Source organism: Tenrec ecaudatus, chromosome 7, assembly GCF_050624435.1.
Source record: "Tenrec ecaudatus isolate mTenEca1 chromosome 7, mTenEca1.hap1, whole genome shotgun sequence".
In the NCBI taxonomy this organism is placed as follows: Eukaryota; Metazoa; Chordata; class Mammalia; order Afrosoricida; family Tenrecidae; genus Tenrec; species Tenrec ecaudatus.
In genome coordinates this window covers 112015157-112040799 of record NC_134536.1, presented here as the reverse complement: position 1 = coordinate 112040799, position 25643 = coordinate 112015157, and the positions used below count along the sequence as shown (strand labels likewise).

At 38.1% G+C, this 25643-nt stretch overlaps 1 protein-coding gene across 2 annotated transcripts in view; it reads right to left on the bottom strand.

Annotated features, from left to right (window-relative positions):
• KHDRBS2 (KH RNA binding domain containing, signal transduction associated 2) overlaps positions 1-25643 on the bottom strand; it is a 646447-nt gene that overhangs the window by 524762 nt on the left and 96042 nt on the right. For both annotated transcript variants that reach the window (XM_075554046.1, XM_075554047.1), the window contains exon 2: positions 9887-10014. In XM_075554046.1, coding sequence (XP_075410161.1) covers positions 9887-10014 — 128 coding nt within the window. The remainder of the gene's footprint in view (positions 1-9886; positions 10015-25643) is intronic.

Sequence of the window (25643 nt, the reverse complement as noted above, 5' to 3'; positions counted from 1 at the left end):
TGATTTTTCAGTGGTAGATTTAGAAAGCAGATGCTCTCTTGAAGGCTGAATAGAATAAGGAGAAGTAGAGAGCACGTGAAATGCTATTGAACCCATTTTGGAACTTTAATTTTCTGCATTAACCTTCATAAGGAATTGATTTGAAAAGCAGCACTGGGGAACATGGCTGTGTTTGATCTTAAAATGGCCAAATTTGGGACAGATTTACCTTGCTGGCAATATATTGCTTTAAAAAGTTGGCAGTAACTCAACTTGAATAAGAAAAAAAAGAGGCTTCGGGGAAAACTTAATTGAAGAAGAGGTTTGATATATTTCAGAGAATTCTGAAAGCAATATCAAAAAGATAGTTTTAAAAGATCATGAGAAGCTGTCTTGTCCAGGTGGACAAATAGGTACAGGAACCAGAGCTACTCTCTTGAAAATGGGAGTGGTACTTTCGTCATTCTCCAACACTCTCTTCGTTGTCCCAGGTTGTGATAAGAAGTCCTTGTTCCTGCCTAGCAGGAAGACAGCTTCAGCCAACTATGAATATCTTTGTTTCATAGAGCCTGTAAGACACTTAATTGTTACTATGCAAGAAATGTTGGAATTGTTTTCATTCCTCTAAGCATGAATATTGGCTTCATTAAAATAAAATTTACACCCTCGGATATGTTTCGATTCCTTTGTGTGTGTGTATAATGGCTTTTTCTGTCAACATTAAATCATGGTGCTATTTCTATATAGATTTTAACAGTAACTAAACTCAATATGCATAGTTCTAAAACTCCAATTAAAACCAGTTGCCATGGATTCAATTGTATGACAACCCTCAGTATCTGAGTAGTTGTGTGATCTGCAGGGTCTTCAATAGCTCATTCTTTTCAGAAGGAGATTGTCAGTCTTTCACCTGATGTACCTTTGGATGAACTCAAATCTCCAACCTGTGGGTGAACAGCTGAATGCGTTAACCATTTCACTACCCTGCTGTGGTACTGAATTCTTTCGTTTGACATAAGAACCCATGATCAAGTTTGCAAGTGTATTGAGAGTAACAATAAACAATGGCAAACACAATGCCAGCTAGAGATGTTAAATGTGAAAAAAAAATCACATCTTGTATTCTATAAAATACTGGAAGAAAGACATAATGTTATGGTGATGTATGGCTTTCTAGTATTTACACACATAGTTGGTGGGAATGTGCTGCTCCATACAGACTCCTTAGAGATCTTGTCATCAAGACCTAATTGCACTGATTCTGAAAATTTTACAAATTCTCACAAAGTGCACAATCATCACAACTTTACTAATACTGTCACATAATAAGACATTGTTTTCTTTCATTAGTGAAGCAACACTGTGAAAGTATGCACCAAATTGCCTAGACTAGGATTCCATTTTGTGATACCATATAATTCACCTCCATTTTTTGTGGTAAATCTTAACCTCAATATAATATTGAGACAGGATTAGTATCTTGAGTCACAGCCTTAAAAGAGGGCATGATTCAAAAGGGACACTATGTAAGTCAGACCTTATTCAGTTCCCACATCACACCTATACTGTAAAGAGATGTCACCTTGGAGATGTGACCTGCATCTAATACAAAGTTTGTTAAGCTATGGGTCTTGACATCATGCGGGGTCACAAAACTAAAACCGGGGGCTGAGAAAACTCTGGCAATAGTAAAAGGCTTCTGAACATGCAATGACCTCAATCAATTCACAATCAAACATGCAATGCATCTGAAGTGTCCCTGGTAGTGCTTGCCATGTTACAAATTTAGCCGGTGAAAAGGGTAGTGATTGGGAAAAGTTGAAGAATAATTAACCTAATATATATACACGAGGGATTCAGGAAGTTTGCATAAAAAGCTAATCAACATTTTCCATGGACTCTTGAAGCTCCTTCATACATGGTTTCTCTGGAAACACTGTCTTAGCTCTGAATCCTATAAATGCATATAGTTTATCATCACCTGAACTCTAGTTTGTAGGACATGAACTAGTAGCCTGCTATCTGAACTGCCATTTTTGTCATGTACCAGTTTTCAAAACCCCAGGAAGAAACCCGGTATCATGTGATCTGCCAATTTGGGTTCATCAGCCCTGGAAACTTTCTCAGTCAGGAGAAGCGTCATCTTTCATCCATAGATGTTGGACTTGTCAGTCAATGACTGTGTAGACTATTTCCTTGAGATTAATCTCAATCTCATTGCTCTTTATCTCTCTCTCTCTGTGTCTGTCTCTCTCTCTCACGCCTGTGCGCTTTACTTGCTTTGCTTCCCTAGAGAACGCAGCTTAAGGCAGGCATATTTGCACAGAATGAAATCATTCCACATAAAATACTAAAAGCTAGATAAATCATTCTTAATGCTCTTCAATAGCATTCTCATAATTTCCATAATTTAAAGTCTTAAACTTTGTTCAATTCCTCATAGTAATCAACTAAGTCAGCAAATTAACTTGAAATTGGTGATTAATTGAAACAAAATCTCTCCATAAAGGTCACCTAGTGAAGTTGTGATAAGGTCATTTCCAGAGAATTCCAACAGTCATGTCACCAGGGCATTAATTGCTGGTTCAAACAGACAGGAAGCAACAAGACAAGGGTGTCTGGGAGAGAACGTTGTGAAGAGCAGGCCTTTCACCCATGTTCTCCCTTGACTGCTAAACCACTTCACATTTGTATTCTCAAGATTCACCGTAAATCCATAAGTACTGCTATGGTTGGGTCAATAGCTCAAAGACTCATACAACACCACATTGTACATCAAATACGGCTCATAAACACTCATCATAATCTTAGCCTGATCTACACTTTTGCGAGAAGTGGGCAATTATCAGCAATTAGATGAGAATCATCACCACTCGTGTAATAAAATATGGTTGGGTTGACTGTCAAAAATTGATTATAATTATTTTATATTATTTTTAAACATTTTATTAGGGACTCATTCAACTCTTATCACAATACATACATATACATACATCAATTGTAAAAAGCACATCTGTACATTCTTTGCCCTAATCATTTTCAAAGCATTTGCTCTCCACTTAAGCCCTTTCCATCAAGTCCCCTTTTTTCCCTCTCCGCTCCCCCCTCCCTCATGAGCTCTTGATAATTTATAAATTATTATTTTGTAATATCCTGCCCTATCCAGCATCTCCCTTCACCACCTTTTCTGTTGTTGGTCCCCCAGGGAGGAGGTCACATGTAGATCCTTGTAATTGGTTCCCCTTTTACAACCCACTCACCCTCTACTCTCCCAGTATCGCCCCTCACACCCCTGGTCCTGAAGGTATCATCCACCCTGGATTCCCTGTGTATACAGCTCCTATCTGCACCAGTGTACAACCTCTGCTCTATCCAGACTTGAAAGGGAGAATTCGGATCATGGTAGTGGGGTTGGGGGTAAGCATTTAGGAACTGGAGGAAAACTGTATTCTTCATCAGTACTACGTTGCACCCTGACTGACTCATCTCTTCCTCTAGACCCTTCTGTGAGGGGATCTCCAATGGCTGACAAATGGGCTTTGGGTCTCCACTCTGTACTTTCTCCTTCATTCACTATGGTAAGACTTTTTTTTTTTATGACGATAATGCCTTATACCTGATCCCTTCGACACCTCGTGATCGCACAGGCTGGTGGTGTGCTTCTGGTGGGCTTTGTTGCTTCTGAGCTAGATGGCCGCTTGTAAACCTTCAAGCCTTTAAGACCCCAGACACTATCTCTTTGGATAGCCGGGCACCATCAGCTTTCTTCACCACATTTGCTTATGCACTCATTTGTCCTTGGTGATCATATCATGGAGGTGTGCACCCAATGATATGATTTTTTGTTCTTTGATGACTGATAACTGATCCCTTCGGAACCACGTGATCACACAGGCTGGTGTGTTCTTCCATGTGGGCTTTGTTGCTTAAAACAAAATACAGTGGGTTTTGTTTTTCAATAATCCTTTCTTTTTCTAAAAAATGAGTCTGGGTCTCCTCTGTGTGAAAACTAGAAGTATAAAATAAGATTCTCTTCCAAAATAAAGCAGTTGGGTTTAGATTCCTCAAACAATGAAATGATAAATGTTCTCAAACAAGGATTTTTCACTGAGAATGTTCCACAGAGCAGTCGTTATGAAGGACGGCAGGTGGAAGCCACCACCTGCTCCAAGGAGAAAGGTGAGGCTTTCTACTCCCATAAAGAGTTCCAGGCTCAGAAAACCCAGGGAGGGGCTTTACACTGTCCTACATGGTTTCGATGAGTTGGAATTGACTGGCTGGCAGTAAGTTTCGAGTTTTTCCGTATTTTACATGAAACACAATACACACACTCATGAGTATGATCAACTAAAAAAAAGTCTTGTTCACAATAAAAGAAGAATCTAGGCAAAAATCAACCTAACGAAATATTGAGAAACTCTGTAGCAAATATATGGCCTTCAGAAATTCATAAGCTCATGGCTAGTTCATGTGCAACATTTAAGTTTTATATACTTTGTGATTTATAAAATCCAAATAATTTGAGAATAAGCATTTCATGTTTCTAAAACTTCTCAGATATAAATTTGCTTAGTTTTTCTCTTATATTAAGGAAGAGAATTTATATTATTTGATTTTCTTCATAAATGGTGCCCGGCTATCAAAAGAGATAGTGTTTGGGGTCTTAAAGGCTTGAAGGTGAACAAGCGGCCATCTCGCTCAGAAACAAATAAGCCCACATGGAAGAAGCACACCGGCCAGTGCGATCACGAGGTGCCCAAGGGACCAGATATAAGGCATCATGCAAAAAAAAAAAAAGATATAAGTGTGTGTATGTATGTGTATATATGTGTATATGTATATATGTATGCGTATATATATATTATATTAAATGAAGGGGGAAGTGCAGAGTGGAGACCCAAGGCCCAAGTGTTGGCCAATGGAGATCCCCTCATAGAGGGGCTTAGGAAAGGAGATGGGTTAATTAGGGTGTGAGGTAGTATCGATGAAGAACACAGCTTTCCCCCAGATCCTGGATGCTTCCTCCCCCCAACTACCATGATCCGAATTCTACCTTGCAGGGCTGGATAGGACAGAGGCTGTGCACTGGTACATATGAGGGTTGGAGATACAGGGAATCCAGGGTGGATGATACCTCCCTGGACGTGAGGGACGATGCTGGGAGAGTGGAGGGTGAGTGGGTTGGAAAGGGGGAACTGATTACAAGGAGCCACATGTGACCTCTTCCCTGGGAGAGGGACAGCAGAGAAGGGGGGAAGGGAGACCCCGAATAGGGCAAGATATGACAAAATAACGAGGTATAAATTACCAAGGGCATATGAGGGAGGGGGGAAAAGGGAGGGAGGGGGGGAAAAAAAAAGAGGACCTGATGCAAGGGGCTTAAGTGAAGAGCAAATGCCTTGAGAATGATTGGGACAGGGAATGTATGGGTATGCTTTATACAATTGATGTATGTATATGTATGGATTGTGGTAAGAGTTGTTGGAGTCCCTAATAAAATGTAAATGAAGAAAAGAGGAGAAAAAAATGATTAGGGCAAAGACTGTACAGATGTGCTTTATACAATTGATGTATGTATATGTATGAACTGTGAAAAGAATTCTATCAGCCCCAATAATTTGTTAAAATAAAATAAAATAAAATAATGATTACAAATTTAAAAAAAAAATAAATAAAACTCATTTCAAGTAGAGGAAAAAAAAAATTGATGAAAAAAATTCACACAACCATTTGACACTATAGAATATTATCTAAGTTTGTTTTAATGTTCCACATTATTGATTAAATATAGATTCTTGTCATACTCAACATGAAACCATTATGCTGTCTCTTAAAAAGGAATCAAAACTTTAGATTAGATCCATCTTTGAACTTAATTTGATCAGAGACATTGAGGTACATTGCATTTTAGAAATAGGGATCAAATCTAACATTAGCTATCTGATAGCCAAAGAATAGGCAAATGTGTTTCTGGGCAATCATATCTGTTAATATCATACATGACTATCTACATGATTTAAAGAAATTACTTTAAACCCCAGACTGTCATTGGTTAATTTTTCACATTCTTTTAAAAAAGTATATTTTTCTTAATTTTATGTGAAATTTTTATCACAAATAGTTATTATGCAAAAGTATTCTGTGGCAGCCCAATTTAATATTTATAAAATAAGTGTGGGATTATAAAGTAACCCAGTAAAGTTGAATCAAAATATATACCCATTATATGAATGCACCTTTCTTGTAATTATATCCAGCAGAAAACAAACAAAATTGCAATCTTTCATGCAACGCAAGGAACCATATCTGAACACTAACTCTATGCTGTGGTGGGCCACAACAGTCGCATGCCTATTTCAAAGAATTCTAAGCACAACCTTCTACTTAATTATATTTTCTAAAACTTACCGTTAGAAGCCAACTGGGAAACTCTAATATTTATTACTGTAATATGGATTATTAAGATAATTACATGATTTTTGTTTAAGTTACACTCTTTAGAAAGTAAATTACCAGCTTGAAACTTTAATTTTCTATTTTAGTTCCTTTCATTGTTTGTGGGCAAAGGAAGAAATGTTTTTGGAATTTATTACTATAATGAATAAAAGTATATGGATCTTATATGATTACAGAATGTCTAGCCAAAAAATTAGTTTAAGGAGAAATGTTATTATACCAAGAACATTATAATTATTTTCATAAGTCAAATATTAATACAGAAAGCTAAAGGTCATAATCTAAGGGTCTAATAAAAACCACTTTGCTTTCTTGGATATTCCCTTGTGATCTGTTAATACTACATATTTTGTATCTTTCATTCTACTCCTTTTACCATTGTATTAAACCTGTAAATGGAACCAAATCATAATCAATTGGATGTACATGTTTGCATACATATTTCCCCCGGCTTCCTTACTGCCATAAGGCAGATATGCCTGTGCCCTCCATCTTTCTTCACCTGTTCTTACATTGTGGCTCCCATGGGCCTCTATAGAGATCTGCTCAATGTTTCATTGCAATGGCCACACAGAACATACCGACAGAACGCACGATGAATGGGATTTATTCGGAAAGTTAACAAGTTGCCGCGTTTCAAGATGAGCAAACATAAACACCACGACGAAGACAGGCTTCTGCTTCAGGTCTAGTAATCATCTAATCTGGTCTCCTAAGCAATGAGGCAGAGAGCTCATGAACAGTATAAACCCTTCTTTAGCGGTATGTCTTAAAAATGACTTACACGGAGGCGGCCTCACCTCAGCAGTGGTCAGAAGATCAATCAATGCTGCCATACAACAGTGTTCTACAATCACCCCAAATTAATACATACCTCTACAGGCGTGATAAGCAAACATTACTGGGAACTTAAGTCAAGCTAGAAGAGGGGTATGTTGGGTGGGGGTCGTGTTGAGCATATCTGTTTCTGAGAAGGCGATTCCATGGCTGCTGGTGGGTAAGCTAGGAGGGACATTCCACCATCCACAAAAAAATGCCTGATACTAATTTCCTAATTGAATACTTTGACCCAGTTTCTATCCAGCCCTTGGTGATCCATGCCGTGTGCTACATGCCACTGGTATTTAAAATTCATTCTCTGTGAGTCACCCAGAAATCCTCGTGGGCCACAACAGAAGGATTCAATGTGGAAATCCCACGAAGTGAACTGAGCTTTACCTTAAACTCACCTGTCATAGACTGAAGAAGCTGAAATACTTACTACCTTGGATTTAAGGCTGAAATACCCTAGTGTGAGAAGAAGCAGATGATGCGTCTCCTAAGATTATGGGATTGGCCAGTGAACTACCATATATTTACTATGTTAGTATTCGTTTTGCTTTCTTTCTGTCATGTGTTAGTTTGGCAGATATAGTTGTTATTGGAAGTTTTGCCCTATCCCCAAAACTCACTGTTCATGTGGTGTCTAGTCACTAAAGCATTTTAGCTGTTTAAATCAATAATCAATAATTCAAACTTTTCAGTTTGAAAAGTTAGTCTACATATATAATTTCCTTTACTCAGCAGTGTTTTAAATGCTTTGATCAATTAATTTCATTATCAAGAGAATTATCTTATATTCCTGGTGTATGATCTATAATGTTCTCTATCATAAAATAATAATGTCTCTGAAGTTAACCTGAGACATATGTAAACCATAAATATGTAAATGAGTTTTAATTGTAGGCTTCAGCTAAGAACTTATGACATGGCCGTCCCCAACACTTGTCCTTATGAAGACATCACTGAAGATATGGGTGCTCTCCCCAGGTGTGGCAGAGAGACCTGATGGCTCCAGCTATCATAAAGTATAGCTTTTGAAGTCTTAAAGGATTGTCTTGAAACAAGCAACTATTTAAGAGAAGTCAATCCAGTTCACATAGAAGCAGACCAGCACACCAGCCCATGTGATTCAAGAACTGCAAACAATAAAATCCAAATCCAAAGGAGGGAATGGTATCAGAGCTTAACTCCTAAACGTCATATTTGTGGAACACTATGGATGACAGAGGAAGCACAAAAGTCCATTTGCAGGGTCCCCACAAGATTAAGCATCCAGTGATCATCTCTGACCATAGTCAAGGAATAGTAATAGATTTTCTATCAGACAAAGAGCATTGTAAAATCGATTATGGTAGATATAATTAGGTTTAAAAGTAATACCTGTTCATTTTCTCTCCCTTTTAAATGTAATACCTTATCATTTCTCTCCCTTTTGAAGTTGTTTCAGTTTTAAATATTTTCTGCTTTCTTGAAGTATTTCTGTGTTTTGTTTTCCATTATCATTATTGTTTTTCTCTTGTCTGTGTTTGGCATTATTTTCTCTATGTGAAATCCATAATAGGTAAATGTATAGACAGTAAATGGACTAAGAATAACTTAGGGACATGGCACGGGAAATAGGAAGGAAATGAGTAGCTAATAATAATGAGACAAGAAATAAGCTATGTTCTGAAATTAATCGTGGTGATGACTGCACACCTCTTCTTAATATGACTGAGCTCTTAAATTGTATGACGTGTGTGTGTTGGGCATGGGTAGTCCGTAAACATTAAGAATATTGTCATTTCATCACATAGCAGCCAAATCCCTTTCTGTTCCTCAGCCTCTCAGCTATGTGGTGCCTTGGCTTCTGCCTCTATGGGCCAGACAGTCTGCCTGCTCTGACACTTCATCTCATAGTCTCCATCTCCATGCCACTCATGTGCTCTGTCTCATGGTCTTCTTGCGTTGGTCCCGGGTCTGGGCTGGGCTCTTTGCTACGTCCATGGCCTCCATGCTGGAGCCTCGGACGCTGCTGGTCTGGGCCTCCACCATTTCAGACAAGGACCTGGAATAGACTGGTGGCTCTTCGTCTGAGGGTACTGAGATTTTCTCTGTGATTCTGAGATGGCACGTATAGACAGGAATGGCTTTGATGGTGGTATGTTTTTTGTCTTTCAACACACCATTACCCCCACAGAAACCAAGGGTGCAATGTGGCTCTCACCTCTATTAAGGTTAAAGACTGAATCTCACCTTAATCTTATCCACAGTGTAGCACAGAACTCCCTCCAAAATGGGTTTATAACTTCAAGTATAACTTTAATACACCACATAAGGAATTATGGCGAGAAGGATCATATTAATTCACAACAACTCAATAGTTTAACAAACAAATGATTCATTCATATATTAAATAAATACCTAACAATGTCTAATAATGTTTCTCTTGCTCATGTGATAAAAATGCCATTGCATGGATTGAAAGATATTCTCAAAATATTTTGAAAAGCAACCTTTTTCATAAGTGCTTATACTATTAATATGCTAAAACTTTAAATATGTGTTTTATAAAAAGGAATTAACTAAAAAGCAAGTCTTTGTCTCCCTCTGCTCTGAACTGTGTGAGGACAAAGCATGGACACAATACCTTAGGGTATTGTCGGACAGGGATCAACACCCTTTCTGAGAGCTTTATGTTTTTGTTGCTGATGACATCAAGGTATTTCTTTTCTTCATCTTCCTTTTTTCCATCAGAACCTTGAAATTTTTCAATTTCTAAAAGGAAGCACAAGGAAACAAAGACAGTATGTGAGATGAGAGAAAAATCATCATACATGATAGTTCTTATGAATTACTGCCTTTTTATACAAGATTTTGAAGAATCATGCTGAAAGAATTCAAACAGCATGCTTTCAACAGTTTTGCGAGCACTGCTACTTGACAAGAGGGGACCTCTGTCAACTGAAATTCACAGTGCTAAGTGAGGATTGGACTGGGTCTTCCGTGAAACCAAAAGAAGGCAGCTTGTGAATTTAAAAAGCTTCAAAACGTGTATAAAGAAAAATATGTCCTTTGATTATTCAAAACACCTAAGCAAGCATAACTGGAAGCAATGAATAGAAAACGACATATGACATAAGGTTATGTTATATTTTTCACCAGAATCATCCTTAGGAAAATAAAAACAACAGAAATTGTCTAAAGCATTCAATTGTCTAAAGCATAGTAGTAAAGAGGCATATCATGGTATCTCATATTTTTATCCATACTTAAAGGTGATTAAACAAAATCCAATGAAAATATTAAGGAGAAATTATGTAAATGCTATCATTCACATTCATACACATGAATTTATCTCTTTAGGTGTTTGAGAAAAGCTATTAATTTTACCCTATGAGACAGTTCCCATATAGTCTGTTTTGAAAAGCTGTACACTCTTCTTATATTAACCTATAACCTTTATTCAATAATATTATTGAAAGTCTATGATGTGCTAAGGAGCCCAGGTGGTGTTGTGAGTTACATGTTGGGTGCTTTCTGCAAGATCAGCAGTTCAAACCAACCAGTCACCCCGAGGGGGAAGGATCAGGCTCTCTACTCCTGTGACTGACTGTCTACAGTCATCGACGCCCACAGGGGCAGTTCTCCTTGACACTACAGGGTCACTATGAATGAGAATCGACTTCATGGCAGTGAGAGGTGTCAGTTATTTCCGGTGTGTTACAGCTTTGGGAACATAAGGAGCAGTTCTACTCTGTCCTCTAGGGTCAGAATTGACGAAATGGTCGTCATTTTAGTGTTTGAGTTAGTGATGCATGATCTACTCTTCAACATACACTTAACAGAGAAAACATCTGTGCTTGTGTGGCATCTATGAACTGTAATAGTCATGGGTGGGCCGCTAGCCACAAGGCATCAGTTCAAAGCCACCAACTACTCTGTGAGAGAAAACTTAAAAAAACAAAGAAACACCAAAAATTCGCTGTTATCCATTGATGCCAATTCATAGCAACCCTGTAGGGCAGGACAGAACTGTCCCATGGGAACTTCTGTAACTCTTCACGAGAGTAGAAAGCCCTGTCTTTCTCCCAGCTAGCACCTGGTGGTTTTGAAATGTTGACTTTGCAGGTCACAGCCAGTACATAATCACTACACCACTGGGCTCCTTCCATGAGAACAAGGCAAGGCTTTTTTTAACTCCCACAAAGAGAAAACAGCTTCTGAAATCCATGGGAGCAGTACTACCCTGCCCGATAGTCTATAAGCCTGTGGGTCAAAATTGAATTGATAGCGATGGATTTGCTTTGGTTTGAGATATTTTGTGGGGAAAATGGCAAATGCTAAAAAATATATATATATACACACATATGTGATAATATTTACATAATTAGCTATGTGGATAGATCATATAATTAAACAAAAGCATGAAACAAAGCAGGGCCAAGGAATGAAGCCATTATTTTACATTGGTAGGATGATGTTTAAACAGAACTAGATGATGAGAAAAGTTAGCTATCAGAAGATCTCTAATTCTACATGGAGAAAGAGTTTGATTTCTTATTCGAGTAGCAAGAAGCAAAAAAGCCTATGTGGCAGAAGAGAAGATGGATAGACAGGTAGTTAATAGACTGAACCCCAGGATGTTCCTGGCTTTTCACTGTGACTCTATTAAGTTAGATTTATAGCCTTGGAAACACAAAGGGGCTGTTCTATTCTTTACTATAAGGGAAGGATGAGTGGAATTTGACTTGACTGTAGTGGGTTGGGTTTTGAGGTTTATACTGAGAACGTGTAAGGTCAGTGAAAGAGAGGAAGAATTGGGAGCTGGATTTGCACTGGCTGCAACAATGGGCTCAAACATGAAAGCAATTGTGAGGACGGTGACAGAGTATGCAATGTTTCATTCGTTATAACTGAGAACCAACTTGAAGCTATCTAACAGCAACAACACAGCGAGAAGACATTGGTATGTTCTGAGTGAAGGAAAGAATTTACTAGGTCTGAGCTTCAATTGTATAGATAATATTGATTATGAATACTGATCACGTTAGAAAGCAAGCAAATAAGAAAACCAACCAACATCATCTAGATGAATAATTATGCTTATTTGTACTGATATGGTAGAAACTGAGATGTTGAGAGCCATGTGTATAACTTCAGTTAATTCATAGAACTTATTTTATGAAGTAGGTTTAGGAATTTTTTTTTAATTACTAATTTCCTTTGTGTCTACTGGGTAGCTATTATTACCATAAAATTCCTTGCAGACATTTATTTTTCTGTCTTTGGACAAATAGAGCAATTTTAAATATGAAATTAATATGAAAATGTGCCATCTTTGAGGTTTGTTTTGGAGTGAATAAACCTGTTTCTGTCTCACTGAGTGGAGAGAAAGCAGTAACGGTCACTGGACACATTCGTACTGTTGTCGATTGCCATAGCGCAGGCCCACAATTCATGGTAGCACGTTCACAAGGGAATAAGATGCTGCCTGTCTGGTGTCCAGCCCATCAAGGATTGCTATTATACTTAGACTTTCCTGTCAACTAGGCTGGGCCAGATTCATAGTCATTCAGCCGTAATTCCCCAGAATTAGATCTTCTCAGGGTGTGGCCTGTTTCCATAAGATTTTATGGGAAGCTTGATGTCTGGATCAACATCTCACATCAGACTCATCATGTAACCTCTAGTTCTTTGGTCTTGGGCCAGCAGCATCTTATATTGCCTATACATTCAGGGCGTCATCAGCAGCCTACTCTGACCTGTCGATTTAGATTCACTCTCTCTGCTCCCAGAAACATGGCATTTGACTTGCTGCTCTTAGGTTCACCACCCCCACACCATTCCTACCACCCCCACAGGAGAAATCTCCTATATGACAACTGACTCATGGACTTGGGATTTGGAACTCCGTATATTCCAAGAAGCAATCTTTTACAAAAGTATTTGTTGGATCTGTACAAAATGTAAAGCACCCTTGAAGTAGCAATACATCACTTTATTTAGATTATGCCTGAATAAAAGCTATACTGCTTAATTTGCACCAAGCTATGAATAGGTATTTTATCAGCCATATGCTAAAAATTCCCTTAAGACAAGTATACTAAAATAACTTGAACTGTCAAAATCAAGTTATAGGTAATGTGTTTATAATTTCATCTTATAACCTCTAGTTCTTTGGTCTTGAGCCAAATTCTTAAATTTCCTAGGGCAAATTATTTAACAGGTCACTTTAATGTATTGAGTAGCATTCTCTAGTCAAGGCTTGCAATCCCTTAAGGGCTCTCACAACAGTGTAGGAAGACTTTTATTCTCTAACACTGACAATGAAAGTTTATGACTGCCCTTTGTCTATGTGCATCTATCTAATGTGGGAATTCCTGGCTGGTCAAGGCTATTGTAATGCGGAACAAACTGAAGAAGCCTTCCCAATTCCTAATCTAGTATATGTGTGGCTTCTCCCTAGTCACTCTTTCATAAAAGGAAATTGAATCTGTCTGGCATTACTTACTTCTCACACAGCTACCACTTTAGCCTTTTTAGTGGTTTGCAATTTGATAAATCAATGATTAATTTCAGTAACTCTCCTATCATTGAAAGAAGGATGAATGAAATATTATTCCCAGTGCTTTTTCAATTCACTTTTGCACTTTTAATTTTGGCACTTCATTTGCCCTTCTGATACTTTAAGGTGTTTATCTCCTCTTTCCTGACATATCTACAGGACTAAGAACTGAGTAATTACGTTTGTCAAGTGCGCAGTCTCTAAAGGGCATGTGCCAGACTAGCCCGGATTTAAAACCAGGGACACCAATTTATATAGCACCTATCCTACTTTCATCTTTATTTAGAAATATCTCTTTTTGTATTTCATAATTGTTGTATGATTTTTAAGGAAGTATTATAACATATAAATATTGTTTTTTTAAAAGGCCCACCCATAACAGTATTGTAAGGTAGCTACAAGCAGGGACAAGGGTTGTTCCTCTCCATGGCTGAAGGTTCCCCTACAGGAGATGGGAAGAGAATCAGGCAAGCCCCTAGCCAGCCATAAAGACTACTGGGCATGCGCCAAGTCAAACTCAAACCGGGTGGGTGGTACACCGGGGCAACCCAAACTAAGCCGAGAAATCTAATATTGACTACTTCCCACCTGGGAAATCTAACATTATCACTAAGCAACCACTGGATAGTACTGGAAGACACATCAAGTCTTTTTTTCTATTGTATAAAAAATAAATTTTCTACTTAAATTTGGCTGTCATATAATTGAGAAATTATGTTCCAAATGTCGCGATAGACTTATCTCTTGTTAAAAAAAAACTCTAAATACCAAGGATTTTAGTATTTTCAGATCTCCAACAATTTTACTTACTAGGCATATATCCAATCATTAGTATACTTTAGCATTCACTGAGTGCATTTTAGTGACTAGGAGTACTGATGACACTGTGGTTAAAGCAGTAGGATGCTAACTAAAAGGACAAATTCAAACTTACCAGCAATTCTATAGAAAAAGGATATAGCAAATCTGCTTCTGCTTTCAATATCTGAAACCCAATGGGGTAGGTCTACTCTGTCCTCCAGAGATACTTTGTGTGCCAACTTGTATGTAACAGGATCAATTTTTGTTTCCATCATTACAGTGTTATAATGATGTAGAGATGATAACAAAGCCAAATTTTGGTGACACCTGAATTCACGTTGAACCACTTCATAGATGTGTGAGAGGGAGTTCATAGAAAGAATGGAGGAAATTTTGATTACTTCACCTCTTCTCTGTTTTCCTTATTGCCAAATAATTTAATTAATTCTGCTTTTTGTGACCGGCTATTTAATTTGTACATAACATAACTAAGCTTAAAATTATTTTTATTGATAAAAAGTGTATGAATTATTTTTATTGATAAAAAACTATGAGTTATTTTAACTACAGCCACCAGGAGAAAATTCACTGAAGAACAAGTGAGAAACTGATCTGTACATTAAGAATTATAGGTAAATGGAAGGAGTAATCAGCTAGACTGAGGAGTTGCACTATAAAATTCTAATAATAAAGAATGGTTCTTTATTTTGCTAATAATTTAAAGGAAAAATACCCAAAATATCCTAGGTTATACTTCAGTATATTTTATCAAAAATATGTAGTGCTAAAATATGTAAATTTTGGAAATAAACCCTAATTCTAAAAATGTGTAAAACTTCACTAAATGGGATTCTATTTGGCATAAGTTCATGTTAACACATTTTCTTAACACATTTGATTTCCTCTGTGATAAATCATACTGAAGTACTTCCTACTTTAAAAGTGTTTATTATTTAACTGTGATTTTTCCACACACTACTATCTAGTATATGCCTGACTTTTAAAAGAGTTTGTTTCATTTTTTAGAGTAACTAATCTGCTATGAAATTCTGTAGGAGGCCTGGTGGTGCTATCAGTTAAGTGTTGGTTTTTAATACTCACAGCTCATTCACAGAAGGCTTAGTTTACTTACTCAAGTAAAGATTTATAGCCTTGGAAATATAGGTTCGCTATGAGTCAGAATCTACCACTGTGCTTTATGTTGATCTTACTATCATAGCTTGTGTGCTGCTGTGATGTGACAGGACATGTCAGTGGTATTTCAAATGTCATCAGGGTCACCCAGAGTTAACAGGTTTCCGCAGAACTTCCTGGCTCAAGAACAGACTACATTGACGGAATCCACTGCCCAATTCAGAGGAAGTCGACACTGAAACCTTATGCATAGCATGGAAACCTTGACAGATACAGAAGGCCTAACAAATAGAAGCAGAATATTGTCAGAGACAGTGCCCCAGGATTGGCCTGTCTGATCGGAAGGTACTCAGAATGTGACTCAGGAGTTGTTACTTTCTCAAGGTGGAGGCGACCACGATGACAAGCTTGGGGGAAAATCTGTGGAAGTGGAGCCAGTAGAAAATGCATTTGCTGATGGAGCGCAACTCAAGGTAAGGAGAAACAGCTGCAAATACCTACTAATCACTGGAATTTGGGATGTCCAAAGGATGAATCTAGGAAAATTGGAAGTCTTCAAAAGTGAAATGGCACAAATAAATGTTCATATCCTAGGGGCTAGTCATCTGAAGAGGCCAAGCGTTGACCATTTTCATCTGCCATCATATGGTTTGTTCTACAGGGTGGATAATCAAGAGGAATGGCATTGCATTCACCGTCAAAAAGGACAATTTAAGGTCTGTCTTGAAGTACAATGCTTTCTGTGATAGGTGTGGTAGATATACAATAGTTTGTCAATTTGAGGACTAAGAGTGTAGTGGTGGAGTCTAGCTTGTCAATCAGACCATAGCCAATGAGACCTCTATCTGGGCATGGCCTTCTCCTGAGAATTTTGGGAAATCCGGTACTTCCTCCTTGGAGCTGGGAGACACTTCTCTCTCTGCCATTCCCTTGGAGAGATTGCAGGTGACGAGACACATGTAACTCCCCTAGTATCCTGAGGCAGACAAGCCACATGGATGCAACCAGACCTCTGAAGCCGCACAAGCCACAGAGAGACCTCTGCCATCACTGAGATGCTTACAACACCACTGGACCCAGACTTTCTACCAACTGGCTAGTGATCATCCTGCATTTGGCTTCATTTCATGTGTTTCATGAGTCTGAAGAAGAATTTATAGGTTGGTATCGGACATATGGGCTAATATCAGACTTATGGCCTTGGACTGGACTGAGTTGGGATGTTTTCTTAATGTTCAATTGCTCCTGTATATATACCTCCCCCTTATACACTTGTGTGTCCATGGATTTGTTTCTCTAGTCTACTCAGACTAGCATAATAGGATATTATCTATTTGACTTCAAGAAAAGTTAATTAATACAATTATTATTCAAATGTGTACAACAATCACAAATGCTAGTGATGAAAAAAATTAAAGAATACTTCCAATATCTTTAGTTTAAAAGTGATCAAACATGTAATCAAGATACATCATTATTTACTGGTGATTAGAACACAGAAATTGGAAACAAAGAGGAAAGAATAGTAGTTAGAAAATATTTTCCTGGTGAAAGAAAGAATTGGAGCCCACATGAGAGAATTTTGCGAGACCAATGACTTGTTCACAACTAATACCTTTTTATCAACAACAAAAAAGGTGTATATGCACAGGGACTTCTCCAGATGGAATGCACAGATATCAAACTGACTACATCTGTGGGAAGACATGACGAAGAAGCTCAATATCTGCAGCTAAAACCAGGCCAGACAGAGGCTGCCCCTGGAACAGATCATCACTGATCATATGTAAGTTCCGGTTAAAGCTGAATAAAATCCAAACAAGTCCACAGAGCCAAAGTAAAGCCTTCAGTAGATCTTATTTTAGTTTTGAGAACATCCCAGGGACAGATTTGATGGACTGAACACTGATGACAGAGACCTGATGAGCTGTGGGAGGCCAGCAAGGCCTTTGTCCAGGAAGACAGCAAACGGTCATTAAAAAGACAAGAGCGAAGGAAAAAGAAAAGATCAGAGTGGATGTCAGAAGAAACTGAAATTTCCTCTTTAACATAGAACAGCTAAAGCAACTGGAAGAACTGATGAAGTCAAATAACCGAATAGGAATTTTCAAAGGAGCATTTGAGAAGACAGATATTATAATGAAATGTGCTAAGACCGAGAGTTAGAGACGCAAAAGGGAAGAACACACTCAGCATATTTGAGAACCTGAAAGAACTCAAGAAAAAAAATTCAAACCCCAGTTGCAATATTGAAGGATTACACAGGCAAACTATTGAATTATGCAGGACGCATCAAAATAAGGTGGAAAGAAAACACATTCACTGTACAACAAAGGACTATTAAAGATTCGATGATTTAAGGCGGTAGCATGTGAGTAAGAAAAAAATGGTATTTAAACTGCTAGCGAAGCACTAATAAAAACAAGCCTCCAGTCCATGGATACCAGCTGAAGTGCTTCACCAAGCTGAGGAAGCCCTTGAAGCACATATTCGCCTATGCCAGGCTACTTGGACAACTGACAGCAAGAGACCCATATTGGCACCCATTCCAAAGAAAGGCATCCCAACAGAAAGCTCAAATTATAGAACAATATCCTATGCCAGTAAAATTCTGTTGAAGATCATCTAACAATGTTTGCAGCAGCACATTGATAGGGAACTGCCAGAGGTTCATGATGGAGTCAGAAGAGGACTTGGAACAAAAGATTTCATTGCTAATGTCAGATGGATCTTGGCTCAAAACAGAGGATAGCAGAAACAGGTTTACCTGTATTTTATTGACTGTGCAAAGACATTACAATAAACTATGCCTAGCCTTGAAAAGAATGGGAATTTAGACACTTTATTGTGTTCATGCGGACCTGGTGCAAGTACCGAGAGGCAATTGTACAAACAAAACAAAGGGAATGTGCAAGAATGCTGTGCGTCAGGATTGTATCATCTCACCATATTTAGTCAACATGTATTCTAAGAGAATTCAGAGAAGCTGGATGATCCGAAAAGGAATGGAGCATCAGGATTGGAGGAAGGCTTATTAACAACCTGCGGTATGTAGGTGACAAAACCTTGCCTGCTGGAAGTGAGGAGGACTTGAAGCACTTGCCGATGAAGCTCAAGGAGTACAGCCTTTCATATGGATCCCAATGCAATGTAAAGAAGCTCAAGATCCTCACAACTGGAGTAACAGGTAACATCTCATGAGAAATGGAGACAAGGGTACGTTGTCACAGATTTAATCTTGCTTGGATCCACAATCAATGCTCATGGAAGCAGCATTTAAGAGATCAAAATATGTGTTGCACTGGGTAGAGATCTGTGTAGAGGATCGAAAAGTGAGGAGATTACTTTGCGGGCTACGGAGCACCTGGCCCTTCGCTGGCATTTTCAATTACCTATATGAATGCAAGCGCTGGACAGTGAATAGGAGCATCAAAGAAGAATCAATATGTTGGAACTGTGGTGCTGGCAAGGGATATTGAACCTGTCTTGAAAGAAGTAAGGGGGGTGTTCTCAAGGCAAGAATGGCGGGACTTTGTCTTGCATCCTCCGTACATTTGTCAGGAGGGACCAGCCCTGAAGAAGGACATTTTGCTTGGTAAAGAAGAGGGGCAGCAGAAAAGAAGGCCCCAGGAGATGGATTGATTCAATGGGTTCAAACATCGGAATGATAGTGAGGACGGTGCAGACTGGGGAGTGTTTCTTTCCGTTGGGCGTAGTTTTTTTATGGCATCTAACTCAATGTGATGGCATCTAACAATATTAACATAGGTGACTGTATGGTTTTAAAAAGTAAATTTCTGTGTTTGGCTCCAACTGTTTCTTGATGCATCACGTAAATTGCAGCATAGCAGTTTTGTCTGCTTTTGTAACACATTGTGATAGTTACAGAATCTCGTGGAAACCTGAGAATTGAAAGTGAAGCAGTAGAGTCTAGCCTATCAATCAGGTCACAGCCTAATAACAGTTCCTTGTGGATGTGGCCTTCTACTGAGGATTCTGGGAAGTTCCTTTCTTTTTCCTGGGAGGCAGGCCACACACACTCTCTCTGCTTCACCTTCCTCTTGAGAAGCCACCCTAAGATAGCCAGAGGATTCAGCTCTGAGATGCTTCTACCAACATTGGAGTCACAAGAATTTACACCCACAGACCTGTGATCTTCCTGCATTCAGCATCATTGCATGTGCTGTGTGAGTCTGATGAGAAATGGATGGACTAGTATCAGACTTATGGCTGATATCAGACTTATGACTTGATCTGGTGTGGGCTGGGATGTTTTCTCAATATAGAATTGCTCTTTGATAGAACTCTCTTATACACATATGAGTGTCACTGAATTTGTTTCTCTTAATAAAATATATTTTAAATATCCACATTTAAAATATACCCCACAGCCATCAAGTGAGTTCCAGCACACAGAGACTCCGTTTGGGGAGTTTCTGAGACTGTAAAGCTTTATGGGTATAGATAACTTTATCTTTCTTCTACTGGTTTGATTCAGTGACCTTGTGGTTAGCCGGTCAGTGACTATCCACAGCACCTCTGGATTGCTTATTTTAAATATAAAATGTAATTATTAAAATGTAAAATGAATATTTTAAAATTACAAAATAATAATTATAGCTATTAAAACATATAATTATACATAAGGAAACACAAAAAAGTATTATTACAAAATAATAATTATAGCTATTAAAATATATAATTATACATAAGCAAACACAAAATAAAAATTATCTGGCACCACTAGGGAATCCACCTTACAAATTGCGTATTTCACAACATCAGATCAAATATAAAGTAGAGCATTTATAAATTTCAAGTAAAGTTTTCTAAAATAAATTACATGTTTCCCAGATGTTTCCGAGAGCACATACTTTGCATGTTGTGATGTGTGCCCGTTATTCTGCTATCCTCCTTAATCCAGTAGGATATTTATTCTTTCATTAACTCTGCAAATATTAAGTTATAAACCTAGCTCATGTGTGGAGCTATTATAGAAGGCTAGAGTTAAGCGCCAGGAGACAAGGAGAGAAGTTAACCTATGCCGTCGAGGTGGGATGAATCTTAAAGAGAAGGCACAGTGCCCTAAGGAAAGAAGAGAGAGGAAGGGAAGAAGAGAGAGTGGCTCCGGTATGGGCGTTTGCAAGTTAGTGTGTGTCTCTGTGTTGTGTTGTGTTGTGTATATGAGAGACCTGAATATTCATCTAATCACATTTTTCTTTTTGCAATTGATATTTGACATTTTATTGATTTAGTTAGCATTTTGTCTTCCTGGTGTTATACATATCCTGAGTATACTTATTTACTTAAATATGAAATCACAATAAGTCTTTTTAGAATTATATTCTGAATAGTAATAAATGTGATCTAACACAGGACTAATTTTTTGGAATTTATTATGTTAAAATTACTTCATGAGACTAAAATGCATGCTCTTCCAGGAATTTTCAGTTCTAAACTCTACAAAATTGAGAAATAAACTTTTAAAGTAGGTACATAAATAAGCTCTAGTTTAGGAAATTATAACTAACTAGGCTTAGTGCAGCCTTGTTTCTCTGTTACAATAAAATCACTGAAGAGAACCCCCCCAAAAATGCCAAATAGTAAAAACATAGTTGTCAAGGGATGCTGACTCCTAGAGGTCTTATAGGATGGAGTGGAGCTGCCCCCACGGGGTTTCCCAACCTGTCCTCCTTACCGAAGCTGAGGGCCACAACCCTTTCCCTTGATTGGCTGATGGATTCGAACCATGGACTTTTCTATTAGCAACTGGGCATTTCAGTGATTATACCGCCAGGGCATAGTTATCAAGGAGTGTTGAAAACTTTATTTTTGATGGCATGCTAAGGACAGTAAAGATCCCTCCAGGGATAGTGGGTTATGCGTTGTCAGTCGTTTAAAACTACCAGGCACTCCGTGAAGGAATGATGTTTCCTACACCCTGGAAAGATCGACAGTTTAGGAAAATCAAGGGAGCAGTTCTCCTCTGACCTATAGGACTAGAATCCCCCTATGGTATAAAGTTTGGTTTGGGTGACAAAGAACATTACCATATATATGCACACCACAAGTTTAAAAAAAATGAAATAAATTGGATATAGTTTTGAAATCAAAAGGGTTATCAATAAAAATAAAAATTTGAATTTTTATATGTACCAAGAGAATGATGCCAGTATCCTATGACTGTTTCATCTTTTGTTTTGTTTTGTTTACAGAATGCTCTTAGAAAACCAGTCTGTGATGAAGCATAGCAATAATGAGGATGGTGCAGAACCTCCCGGTATTCCCTTCTATTGTCTATAGGGCACTATGTCAGACTGATTCAAAGGAGCCTAACAAAAGTCTAAACGGCAAAAAGCATGACAAATCCCAAATTTGCATATAGAACTTTTAGAAAGGACTTTAAATGCAGCACAAACTATGATTAACTACCAGTGATTAGAACTCATTTTCATAAGTGGAACATAAGAAATACATGTATTTAATATAGCAGGGTCAGGATTATCCTATATACATATTTTTGGCACTCAAATTATACCCTTTTGGTTACTAAGTAAAGCAATTTTTTGTTTGTTTGAATTAACAACCAAACCCTAATGATTAAGGCTAAAAGGATTAAAACTTGCATAATTGAATCATTTTCATATTCCATATAATCTCCCATATAAAATTTTAGCAACTGGTACACTATAATACAATATATTTGAAAGAACTATGCACACAACAAAATGCAATTATTTGTCATGATATTTGACATAAAATATGAATAAATGCTTTTGTACACATTTTACTTTATTAATGTTAATTAAGAAAAACATTCCTGAGGAAATAGCAGTGGAACTTTGATAAGATGTATGCATCTTTAAGTATCAAAATCCAGTGGAACTGGGACAATTATCTCACTGTTCAAATGAAGACACGAGATCTCACAGAAATAATGTACTACATACCAGAGAAAGCAATTTAAAAAATGACTTAGAAAACAGTCTTCACATTATAAGAGCTGTTCCCAATATAGGTTTGTGAACAAAAATGATAAGTCAGTCTTTAAAATATCCTTTAGAAATCTCTCCTTGGATGAAATATTTTTCAGGAAATGGTGAATAGGGTTTTGTTTTTCTGAACTGAGTCTAGGAAGCTCAGAACTAGATGTGACATTAAGCAGCTCTAGCTCCCTTCAGCTAGGGATTTTAGGTGCAATTCCATTTATTTTACCAACTTTAAAATGTCATCGCAGCGTAGTGCACAACAGCACGAAGTTGGAAACGGCCTAACTTCCCATCAGTAGAAGATTGGATAAAAAAAACTCTGGTATATACACACAATGAAATATTAAGCATCCCTTAAACAAAAGCTATGAAACTATGGGACACCTCATGATGTGGAGGAATCTGGGACATTATAGGGAGTGAAGTGAGTCAGTCACAAAAGGACGAATACTGTATGAGTCCACTGCTCTAGGAACAAGCAGCAGGACAGGCACCTGCTCAGTCTTATAGGGTATCCCGTCTGCTGGCTGGGGCATCACACAGCCTGGTAGAGAGCCGGGCTGGTGTCAATGACCCATACACCATCTGCTCTAGGTAAGTGGTTTGAAGGTCACTTGACTGGAGGGTGTCTCACTTCACCTGGGATCAAAGGTCTAGGGAGGGAAAGGAGATGCTGTCTACCAAATGGCTGCCATGCAAATCTACGATGGGTCCTCCGACAGGTAGACAGCCTTCTCAGAGAGATGAGGAATACTGACAGGAAAAACAAGTCAGAAGGAAAGAGAGCAAACACATCTGCGGGAACACAGATGCATGTATGTTGGAAGGAAAAGAGGGAAGACCGGCCTCCACTTGTGGGGAAGAATGATTGAAAATGCAGTTGGGGACTCAAGAGGGTCGCATGTTTGGCGGTATTCACCAAATGGGCCACATGACCCAGGCTTTAGTGCATCCTGGAGAGCCAGGATGCATGCAGAGGAAGGCTGGGACCCAGAATCCTGGTCTTCAAGGAGCACACCATGCTCCAGAGCTGCATCAGTGAGATCCGATGCAGACACTTTGTTTGGACAAAGGACTCTAATTCACACACTTGTAATCTGAAGACTTAATTTGGAAAATAGAGGCAGAAGACAGCTATACCAAGATGGTTGATCTGTTGGTAGGTGGACGGATATAGTCTTCCTACATCAATGTCTTATATGCTATCTTAAGATCGGTAATATCTCAGGATACCTGTGACTGAACTTCTCAGTCATTGTCATTGTAAATTTCCCTGACACTAAACTCCATAGTTTTTATAAATATACCCAGCCACAAAAGGATTGATTCTGTACAAGTGAGTAATTCAGGTACTGAAATATGGAGTTAGCCTACATTGGTCCAATATGCCTCTCTCACAGATCTTTAAAAAATTATTACCCAAGGCTAATCAAAGACAGTATTACCTGAAGATCGTTATACCCAAAGGGGATGATTGATAAGACTCTCTACAATAAATAAACAAGGAGGTTTTGAAAGAGAGCCAATGGCAGATAAAAAAAAAAAAACAAAATGAACAAATAATAAATCTAGGAATGATTTTGGGGTTCCACTAAATCTTAGCTCCAACTTAAGAAAAAATTAGTTTTTTCCTCCTGGCCCTGCTTGATACTCAGGAAGGGACACAGAAGATGTAAATGCTATGGCAAAATGTGTCAAAGGAATTAGATGGTGCCGAGCTTTCAAATCTGGGGTCTTAATGGCTTGTCTCCAAACAAGCAGGCATCTAAGTGAGATGTCATCTAAATCCACACAGAAGAAGCGTACCATCATCACTCAATGAAGGATTGTAAATCAGATGATCCGAAATCAAAGCAGGGAATAGTATCAGAGCCTAAATTGTGAGACTCTAGTTTGCAGAAAACTGTAGATGACAGTGGGAGCGCGAGATACATGTGTGGGAACCACATAGGAAATACGCCTCCACTGATCTTCGATCCGTAATTGAGGGTCGGAGGAAAATGGTTATGAGACAGAGTGCATTGGAGAGATGAGTATAGAAGATCAAAGGGATAGAAGATCAGAGGGATAAACCTGACTTGAATAATTAAAACATTGCCGGTTCATGTCCCTCTGGTGCATGCTGGACTTGATCTGGTTTTCAATATTTTCTGTATTTTTGTTTTGTTTTGCATTTATTCATATTGGGGTCTATCTCAGAAAGTGTTGTGTCACTGGGGGTAACCCTTTTGAAGTGTTGTGTTTTAATGTTTTCAGTATATGAAACTCAGGATTGATGAACCTAGAGGACAGCCAGTAAGAAAAGGGTATCAGGCGTGCGGGGGGAGGGGGACGGGAGGGAGGGGAGGGCTTTGTCCAGAGTAGGGGGGGAGGGGTGGATAAAAGGGAGACCAGGTCAAGGAGTACAGGATGGAAAGAACGCTTGGCAACTGATTGTGTTAGCAATTGTACAATACTACTTGATATGATTTAACTATGGAATGATATGATAGATGCATTAATTTCCAATTAATAATAAATTTTAAGCATGTTTTTGTTTGTTTATCAAAATATTGTTATTTTTACACATCTTTATTATAACACATTCCTCAAATCTATTTAAGAAATAAATAAATGATCAAAACGTACCTTTTTTTTTTTCAGCGTGTTAGCTTTTATTTATTTATTTTTTTTAACAATTTATTGGGGCTGATACAATTCTTTTCACAGTTCATACATATACATACATCAATTGTATAAAGCACATCTGTACAGTCTTTGCCCTAATCATTTTTTTCTCTTTTCTTCTTTTACATTTTATTAGGGACTCAAACAACTCTTACCACAATCCATACATATACATACATCAATTGTATAAAGCACATCCATACATTCCCTGCCCCAATCATTCTCAAGGCATTTACTCTCCACTTAAG